Below are 10414 nucleotides of genomic sequence, written 5' to 3' on the forward strand. Positions count from 1 at the left end.
TGGCTAGATTAATTTTGTTGATGTGGATTAACATGAAGCCTCTTATGGTACACAAAATACTACTCGTCATATATGATATTTTTCTTTTTGCAAATTTCAGTATACAAACTAAAGGTTAGAAGCATTAAATAGAAGAGTATATAGTGCAGGAATTTGTGTTTTATTTATTTTTCTCGAACAAAAATATAAAAATAACATGACAGAAGAATAACAGTTTAAAAAAGCATCTTGTGACAACACAGCACAAAGGGATATATAAAATTAGTCATTGTCCATGCCAAGACAGAGTCATAAGTGGGAGAACATTATGCCGGTGACTATGGACTACAATTCGGGAGAGAAATGGATTAGTGGTTCACACTTCACGATAATCCAAAGAAGATATTTATGTGGCATTTGGAAACTTCACCGTGACCATGACAACTGGTAAGCACGTGAAAAGCTTTCCATTGACCTCGGCTTTAACTTCTGCATGAACCAAGTTTCATTTCTAATTGCCTCACAACAGTTACCATGTGATGTTCTGCCTCGTCTATCATGAGCATGCACAAAAGTTTAGCACATATTCAAATTCAAGAAGATTAGGTTTATGTGTTATAAACCTGCAATAAAAAAATTAGTCACCAATGTAAGCTCATTGTAACCCTTACTATTTCAGTACTACGTACAGAACCATAAAATTTGTACGTTAGACATGTAGCATGTGCCATGTAGATGATTTGTTGGCATGGTTGACGAAGCAGAAAGGCACGAAGGGGAAAAAGAAATGACCCTTCGGTTCTATTTATAAAGCAAGGGACATGTGTCAGGCGCGAAAATCAAGGGGCCGCAAGTTTGGAAACGGAGCTGTCGCCTCGATTGTTGCAGATCTATTAAACAAGAAGGTATCATGGATAATTCCTTTATGAAAGATGACGTCACCCCGGTTTACAACGATCAGAGAAGATGACGTCACGACGGTTCACCAAAATTACAAGAAGATGTTGAAGATGAAGTTTTTTGCTATGGATTGACATGAACTTGTTCAAATAAATCTGGGGCCTAATGTTGGGGATATTACTACTGGGCGTAAACCGGCCAAGACAGGCCGGGTTAACTTCATCAGTAGTTGAGTATGTTAAAGCCCATGAAGGCAGATAAGGTCTCAAGGCCCATAATCGGTTTAAGGCCTGTAAGCCGTAAACCGGCGTCGGTATGTAATTTGTATTGTAAGTTAGGAATAGTGGAGACTGAACCGGACACATCTATGAGCCGGTATCGGGACTCTGTAAACCGACGGGTGTCACCCATGTATATAAGGGGACGACCCAGCAGCGGTTCAAGGACAACGGACAACAACTCAAGACCTAGGCGAAGCTTGTTTGCTCCCTAGTCATCAAAACCCCATCAATTCCATCACAACTAGACGTATGCTTTTACCTTCATCGAAGGGGCCGAACTAGTATAAACTCTCTTGCGTTCCTGTGTCTGCTTTAACCCCTTCAAGCTAACCCGTAGCGATGGCTCCACGACTAAGTCCTTTCATGAGGACATCTGCCGTGACAAAACCACGACACAAGGTGTTCCTCCAGTATTCGGGAGTTGCCTAATCTCATAGTCAAAGGAACATGTATAAGTCATGAAGAAAGCAATAGCAATAAAACTAAACGATCATTATGCTAAGCTAACAGATAGGTCTTATCCATCACATCATTCTCTAAAGATGTGATCCCGTTTATCAAATCACAACACATGTTTATGGTCAGGAAACTTAACCATTTTTGACTAACGAGCTAGTCCAGTAGAGGCATACTAGGGACACTCTGTTTTGTCTATGTATTCATACATGTACTGAGTTTCTGGTTAATACAATTCTAGCATGAATAATAAACATTTATCATGATATAAGGAAATATAAATAACAACTTTATTATTGCCTCTAGGGCATATTTCCTCCAGTCTCCCACTTGCACTAGAGTCAATAATCTAGATTATATAGTAATGATTCTAACACCCATGGAGTCTTGGTGCTGATCATGTTTTGCTCATGGAAGAGGCTTAGTCAAGGGTCTGCAGCATTCAGATCCGTATGTATTTTGCAAACCTCTATGTCTCCCTCCTTGACTTGATCGCGGATGGATTTGAAGCGTCTCTTGATGTGTTTGGTTCTCTTATGAAATCTGGATTCCTTCGCCAAGGCAATTGCTCCAGTATTGTCACAAAAGATTTTCATCGGACCCGATGCACTAGGTATTACACCTAGATCGGATATGAACTCCTTCATCCAGACTCCTTCATTTGCTGCTTCCGAAGCAGCTATGTACTCCGCTTCACACGTAGATCCCACCACGACGCTCTGCTTGGAACTGCACCAAATGATAGCTCCACCATTCAATATAAAAACATATCCGGTTTGTGACTTAGAGTCATCCGGATCAGTGTTGTCACACCCTGATTTTTCATGCCACAACACTTAAGCTAATAAATCATGATAAAGTGTGGTTTGACAAAAACTTTTGCATTATTTGGCTTTTATTTTGGAGTTGGTTTTCTCGGTGTGTTTTTTCAAGTGCTCTCTAAAGTCTCGTATGGACTGCAGCAAGCGGCCAAGAGCTTCTGCGTCGGCCTAGCGCCTCGCGACGCTGCTACAGTCACGGACGCACATAGGTCGGAGCCACGGCCATGCTCGACGGAAGGGGCCTAGCCACGGCGAGGCTGGGCCAGGCGTGGGGAGAGGCTTGGGGGAGTAAGGGAGGGGCTGCACGCGGTTGGGCTGTGCCGTGTGGGCAGGGCACGGGCGCTGCACAGAGCGCGCTCTGTGCATGCCAGCCTCACGGTCACCACCTCGGATCCCTAGTTCTTGCATGCAACCGTGGACAAATACTATACTAACCCACGAACAAGATCTCATCATGATCACCATGTACATTTTGTTGGTCTGATAATAGCAAAGAAACAAGTTTTTGCAACCGTGGACGAATACTATACTAACCCGCCAACAAGATCTCATCATCGTCACCATGTACATTTTGCTGGTCTGATAATAGCAAAGAAACAAGTCGGACTGCCTAGTTCTTGCAACCGTGGACAAATACTATACTAACCCTCCGACAAGATCTCATCGTCACCATGTTGATCAGCCTCAATCAAGGCCTTTGCTTCGGTCAGCCTGACACGCATTGCGCCCTGCTCCTCTGGAACCAGCATCCATAAACACTGTTCCAACCTAGTAAGTACTTCAATTGTCCCAGTTGCCTTGAAGTGCATACTGTACCGTGGGCTCGACTTCACTACAGATGTTGTGAGCTCAACCAACACCCTTCCCATACCTGCAAAAAGAGATGTACTTTACTATCGCCATGAAGGCTTTCCCTCAAAAAAAAGTGCAACCAATTGAAGTTAATTTGAAGATCCTGCACCCAGAGCATATTCTCTTTTTTCATAACCCCCAGCAGAGTATGTATACATTTTGTGGATCGTTTTGTTCTAGCTGCTTTTACTGTACTGTATGTATGTATCAGGTTGTAGTGATCCTCCGCGCCGGGCACACCCGGGCAGAGGATGCAGTCAAGTATGCATCTGATCTGCTGCATGTTATGGATGATAGTAAATTCAGCTGCTGCTTTGTATTTTACCTACAAGGACCTGGGGTGCTATTACCTCAAAAAAAAAACATCCTTCGCATACCTGCAAATTCTTCTGGGCTGGCTTTACTGCAGGCATAAAGCTCTTGCACCATCTTCTTCACAAACGCCCCATCTGATGAGTCAAGAACAAGTGCGATTCCTTCAGCAGGCATGGCGTTAAAAGTTTCTGAAGCTAGGCCAATTAGGGCCGTCATCTCCTTGCCCTCCGCATCATTTATCCAGCCCAACACCTGCACATAAAGCGCACTGCAAATTTCAGGTGACGTAGTTTCTACTTCATGATTCCTTGTAGCTTTTTATTCCATGGCAATGAAAATAATTAGCGATTGCAAAGTCAAGTAGCACAGAATGAAATGGCTGAACTAACATCACAAAACAAAAAAGACAGAAAATGAAACCAAAAATAACTTACCGCTGCCAACGTCGTCATCAGGTAATCAAGAAAACATTCATGACTCGACATTGATTCCATTGAGTGTTTGCAGAGGCTATATAATAGCCTTGCAGCTGGGTATACATATTGACCTTTCTGGAACTTGAAGGTAAGATCAACTACAATCTTATTACCTGCTTTCGTGAGTATGTCATAGCAGGTCTGAGGGCTTTCTAATGCCAGCATGGCGAGGGCAGCACCTGCCTCTGCCCTTAGTGGTTGGGATTCCTCCCCAATAAACTCTTTCAACAACTTGCTAATTACCATTGGGACTGACCCAATCTTGTTCCTTGTCTTCATCGCAATGGAGACATTTGCAATGATCTGAAACACCAGCTTTGTGTGTTCAACGTAGCTGGAGCTTCCCTCCAGCTCCAAGACCTCGACGAAGTTAAGTATTAAAAAGTTGCCCTCCGTAAGCCCTTGACGCAGTTTTACACCGACTTCCCCCTTTACCCCTGAAAGTTTGGCTATTAATTTCAACCATGAAGTTATGAACTCTTCTCGCTGCGCTACTGTCGGGCCAGGAAAGCAACGTATGAGGACCTCTGTTGCTCTCAAGAACTCCTCCGAAAAATTCTGAACATTCTGCGAAAGACCATTTAGTATGTTCAATCCAAGTGCTGACAGAGAGCCTGTATCCTCTGAATCCGCGTGTGGAACTGACTTCAATATTTGGAAGTGCTGCCACAGTTTGCAAACCAGAGCTTCTGGCCTGTTCCCTCCCTCAATGTCTGCGGTCCTCCTTTTCTGTCTACCATTACCGATTATTTGCTGATTGCTCGTCATGCCTCCACTGACCACTTGAGAATCAACAAGTGATAAAACGAGCTGCAAGAGAGCAGGGAACTCGTTTATATGTAGATATGGAGCTATGCAAACAACAACCTTTGCGGCACGTAGCCTCAGATCATCATACTGAGGGAATTGCCATCCCAAAATATTGATTAAAGTCATCACTGCATTGTTTGAGGTTGTGATTAGGGAAAGGATGTCGGATTCAGAACTGGAAGCCTTTTGCTTCTGAAGAACTGAGTTCAATATTCGAACAGCAGCACGTTTCTTGTGGTGTCGGGCTTCTGGTTTCAAAGACTCAATAGCAAATCTGACAAGGCTCCTCTTCTGTGTGCTGTCCAATATACTCTTGTGCAGAAATGTTGCATAGCAATGCTCATAGTAGAGGTCAAGTGCGCTCATCCCAGAAATATCTGTCAGGCCATAGGTAAGAGCAATTGTTTTACGGAGCAGAAATGAAAAAGATTCTAAACCACATGCTGCCATATACAGTATCCCTTGAGTCAAAGCTAGGCCGTACACCATCTTCAGTGCAGGCTTCACATTTTTGTTGGCACTACCATTCACTTCAATACCACTGACAAGATAACAATATGATACAATGATCTGTATTGAAGCAAGTTGAGTTTGTATGGAACCTACCACAAAAATCCCACCCAGCACAAACAAGATTGTACGTATATCTTCATCCATCGCTTCGCATATTACTGCCATTAGCAGCAGGGAATGAAGTCCCTTTGCTCCCGCTTTATTAAGTAGACAGTTAACCGGTGACCCAAACCTCGCAACAAGGTACAAGATAAACCAGAAAGCAATGGCCGTGTAGTCCGTATGATCAAAGTACCAATGTCCTACTGAAATATGGAGTAACACCTTACTCAACAGAAGAGCGGCCGGGGCAGAGAATTGAAATAGTATCATACTCTCTCTTTTGCTTGCATGACCAACCAGCTTATAAAACCAGCCGTTATAAACCATCAGCAGAGATACCAATATCACAGTCAGTGCATAAGACATTCTCCATGCAGTAGAGGAGAAAAGCATCATAGCAATGGGAGCATAAGCCAATAGATATAGAGATACTAGCATCATCACGGCATTTGCAAAATACAAGGAACCACTGTTATTCCCAAGATTTACACGTTTAAACTGAATACTGCCTATTGCCTTGAACATAATGTGATCGTCTGTTCTTGTTTGTCGACTGAATATCCTGTTTTGAGTGAGGACGGGGGATATCAAGTCTTGTAGCGAAAAAATTAAAACACTGGCAGAAATTGAAGGGACGCACCTGCATCCTTCGAAAAAGACAATGGTTGTGGTGTACCAGAAATCCCGGTCCAGGTAGTCTGAAAATCCTCCGACTACCATCGTGGTTGCCAAGATGAAATCCAGCGCACCAAAGAAGTTGCCCGCCCTTTCCAGCAGAGCAACAATGCGGACAAAACGGTTGAACCATAGTTCCATGTTCCACCCACTTCGCCACTCGCCGCCGCCGGCTGCTTCCTGCTGAGAATACATGATGAGAAGCAATCCTGTGAGAACAGTGGCGAAAAATCCAGACATAAATTAAGAACAGTTTCATGCTCTTTTGAACAGCAATTGCCACTAGACTACTGCTGCCTGCGTCATGGAGCCGCTGGCCGCGCTGCCGTGGCGCGTGGCAAGTCGTGGTGGCCGGAGGACGGGAGGAGCGGAGGAAGATGGGCTTCTACCCCCCGTCCATGTGGCCGGAGCTAGCCGCGACGAGGAGGAGCGACCGGCGGCGGCGTGGAACCCTAGGCCCAGATCTAGAGCGAGAGCGAGAGAAAGCGAGTCCCAGCCCCAGATCCGTGGATAGAGATCAGGCTTGTCAGTATACCTGGCCAAACCTCGGGACGGGCCGGGCTTCGGCCGGGCCTAGCCAAGCCCGACACAAAAAACCCAGGCCCAGGCCCGGCCGGGCCATCGGGCCTGTGTTTCTGGTCCTGAGCCCGGCCCAAGCACGTAAAAGCCTGTCGGGCTTCGGGCCGGCCCGGCCCGACCTTTTGGAAAATGGAAAAACAACGGGCCCGGGCCCGGCCCGGCCTTCGGGCTCAAAAACTAGGCCCGAGCCCTGCCCGGGGACAGCGTCGGGCCGGGCCAGGTCGGGCTTTTTCGGGCCGGGCCAGCCGGGCCAGGCTTCCCATGGCCAGGACTACTTGTCATCGTCACCGTGTGCCTCGCGGCCTCCCATCCACCGCCCAGCCTGCATCCAACAGACAGCAGTTTCCCAAGGCAAAAACATTCAGACTTCACAGTTTTTCAGCCCAGACTCATTAATAAATGGTTTTCTAGTGGGCATAGCTCAGTATTATACTGTGAAACAAGTGTCTTTGCTTAAGGAACGGTTTGTGATTAGTGAACCATGTTAGGAAAAGATAATATTGACCACGAAAAGGGAAAAATGCTATTAAAGATGCTGGAACCTGCTTCAATCTTCATTTTATTCTTTCTCGGACTGTCCATAGAAACTCACACATTAAAGTTTAATTTTAAAAAATGGAATTCAGATTCCTGGAGAATGGCACTTACAAAACTGTATTCAGATGCCTGCACTAACGTCTTTGTCATATAAAAGTTTAAGGTCACTGAATAAATGATACAGATTACAACACTTTCATTGTCAAATTAGAGCAACATGCTCATAGATGTTTAGACAAAACTGTAATTTCTCCATCGACCGTATCCACATACTTATGGATCATCTGCGATAATGTCTGTCGACTCAAGAGATCACCACCAGAATTGCCCAAGGCACCACGGCCATACTACGTATAATAGGAAAGAAGCCCCTCCAGATCCTCCTCTGCTGCAGTTGAATGGATCTGAACAATAAGACGAGCCGGTCTTTTGTTAGAATGCACCCGCGCTTAGAGTAATCATCGGAGATTTTGAGTTGCAGCAAGAACTGGCCTGAAGTTGAGAATTAGAAGTTCATTTGTTCATTGTGGTCGACAAAATAGAAGTTCCAGAAGATGGAACAAGAGGACATGAAGGCAACACGAGCAGGCAAAGGAATCATGTGAAGCTTTTGGCATAATTCCAGAATCATCGGTTGTTTCTATCTCTAAAGCTTGCACATCAGAAATCTTCCTTTGTGATGCCAACAAGTGACAGGTTTGTGGCAATTGAAGGAGGTGATTGTGTTCCAAATCAACTTCGGTGACTTCAAAAAATTTGGCCACTCGATCAAATGAAACAATCATCCGAACTTTACAATTGGTTCTTGTTTCAGCTCTAATGCGCTTTGGCTCGTGATCTATTTGACTTTTCCTTCGAATGCCTTCATTGGAACAAACAAACCTACATGAAGTGATTGTTCCATCAGTTCTGCTTTTGATGGTATTTCTTTTCCTCACATCAAAGCCTATGTGACCTCCATATTGCACGCAGAACTCCCAAGCCTCATCCGAATTTCTGAACCACATACCAACTTCGGGTATCCTGTTGCCAATCGATCCCATCGCACAACGCACGATTCTGCCAAATTCCATATTTATTGCTGACAAAAGTTATGAATTATAGAAGTATACTGTTGTGATGTAGTGAACAGAGAAAATAGAAGTACAATACTCGCTGCAAGTCTCCATATTTATTCAGAAATGTAGTGTTGACTCAAAATAGAAGTAGTTCCTATGTTGAAACCAAAAGCTTAGCAGATTATAGTCTTATTGAGACGCACAGAAGTACTTAACTCGCGGCAAGTCTCCATATTTATTCAGAGTGTAGTGTTGACTGATATTTTTAGAGTGTAGTGCTGCAAGTCTCCATATTTATTCAGAGTATAGTTTGTCACTATTAGTATTATACCGGTGACTGGACAACCAGTTATATCAAATACCACAGCAGGAGGTACATTATGGTTAGCTCTACCAGTATACAAGTACCAATTTCAATTTTGTTGCCTGCATCTGATCAAGTGCACTAATCATAGCGGAGCCAGACAGCGCAAGGAGCCTGGGCAAAGCTCGTGCATAGCGATATCAGCTAGCTTTGCCCCAACAAAAATCACTACTAAGCACAACAAAATCACTACTAAGGACAGAGATCAGCTAGCTCCGCCTCTGCACTAATGGAATAAGAGAGAGAGAGAGAGAGAGAGAGGGTACCTGAGAAGAGGTCGCTGCGGCGCGGCGGCGCTCGTCCAGCTAGCTCCCCAGCTCGCGGCGGCGCTCGTCCCGGCTCCCGCGGCGGACGGCGCTCGTCCCCGACCCACGGCGGCGTTCGGCCTTGGTTCCCGCGGCGGACGGCCCTCGTCCCTGCCTCTCCTCAGTGGCGACGGCGGGGCAGATGGGCGCCCTTACTCGTACACCAAATCAGCTATACAAATGTCTAAAGTACTGCTAGATGCTTGTTTTCATCTTAATATAAAAGTATATATCTGCAGCATCTCTGAAATTTATTGAGTATCCTTGACTCGCATCTCTGAAATTGTAGCTTATATCTTGGGATTGCCATCTCTGAAATTGTAGTTTCCTTACCTTTTGTAAGATTAAGCATGTTTGGATGGTTGTGGTTTGGCTTAATCTTTTAGGATAGTAGTGATTTGGCATCATTTAACCAAAATTCCCAAAAATTGAAAGGGGTGGGTCTAACCCCTATTATCTCAAGAGAGTTTTTCATGTCAATTCGTGACTCACAGTCGATATTTGATTCAGCAAGATATACAGGTTGGATGCACACTTTGTTGGGAATTAGCACACAAATGCACTTGTGGTTAACTGAAAACTGTAGCGGAAACAAAGCAATCTCAGCACCACATCATGTACTAACTCAAAGATCGTTGCTTAGCACGGAAGGAAACATATGCAGCAGCATATATGGAGATAGAAAAAATGTTACTCAGCAGGCAAGACACTCCTCATCCTAGTGTCTTGTGGTAGGAGTAAGTTTCTGGACAGGACCAAGCATCAACAAAGAGACACCAGATTTTACGTGGGAAACCCCCCAACTTGAGGGGAAAAACCACGGGCCGAAGCCACCCAAATCCTCTTCCACTATTATCAAAGGTGGGATACAATAAGTTCTTCTCTAGACAACACTAGAGGATCTCATACATCAAGATTTCTGAATCTTGGACGAACACAACAAGATTTGGAGCTCAAGAACTAGGGATTGGAACAATCTCACCAAAGATGGTGGAACCGAAGCTTGAAGGAGACAAGATAGTGAATCTGGACCATCACAACCTTGGGGAGGAGCTCCCTTTTCTTCTTCCTTCAATCTTCCTCTTCTTCCCTTGCTCTCTTGGTTTTCTCTCTTCTTCTCTCTTGGAGGATGAACTAATTTCGTCACACTTGATGGTGGCTGCTGGATGGAGGGTAAAGCATCCCCATCTACTCATGTGCAAATTCCAAAATGATCCTAGGTCATAACCCTAATGGCTAGTGGGCTTCTGCACCTCTCACGGCCCACATGAGGAGGATATCCCAACAAATCTCCCCCTCCGACTCATGAGGGGGGCACTGCCATGCCCGCTACCTTGCAACATGCTTGTAGCTTCTCATTTGGCAATATCTTGGTCATCATATCTGAACCA

At 44.8% G+C, this 10414-nt stretch overlaps 1 protein-coding gene and 1 long non-coding RNA gene across 5 annotated transcripts; both read right to left on the reverse strand.

Annotated features, from left to right (window-relative positions):
• Nucleotides 1–2868: 2868 nt before the first annotated feature.
• Nucleotides 2869–6697, reverse strand: LOC125513470. 4 transcript variants are annotated; one of them, XM_048678599.1, is made up of 5 exons: nucleotides 6478–6697; nucleotides 6146–6360; nucleotides 4039–6067; nucleotides 3667–3856; nucleotides 2869–3308 (listed from the first exon to the last, which is right to left on the reverse strand). In XM_048678599.1, exons 1-5 carry the CDS (start codon nucleotides 6484–6486, stop codon nucleotides 3079–3081), a joined length of 2673 nt encoding a protein of 890 aa, XP_048534556.1. In that variant the 5' UTR covers nucleotides 6487–6697; the 3' UTR covers nucleotides 2869–3078. The 4 variants fall into 4 exon arrangements, with proteins under 4 accessions (XP_048534556.1, XP_048534555.1, XP_048534554.1 ...); XM_048678598.1 differs by having other exon boundaries at nucleotides 6146–6363; XM_048678597.1 differs by having other exon boundaries at nucleotides 6146–6363; nucleotides 6472–6697.
• A 729-nt stretch (nucleotides 6698–7426) lies between these two features.
• On the reverse strand, nucleotides 7427–9374 carry LOC125513471. Its single transcript, XR_007285943.1, has 2 exons — nucleotides 8985–9374; nucleotides 7427–8355 (listed from the first exon to the last, which is right to left on the reverse strand). It is a non-coding gene; the product is annotated as an uncharacterized LOC125513471 (long non-coding RNA).
• Nucleotides 9375–10414: the final 1040 nt, after the last annotated feature.

This window comes from Triticum urartu, chromosome 6 (assembly GCF_003073215.2).
Source record: "Triticum urartu cultivar G1812 chromosome 6, Tu2.1, whole genome shotgun sequence".
NCBI lineage: Eukaryota > Viridiplantae > Streptophyta > Magnoliopsida > Poales > Poaceae > Triticum > Triticum urartu.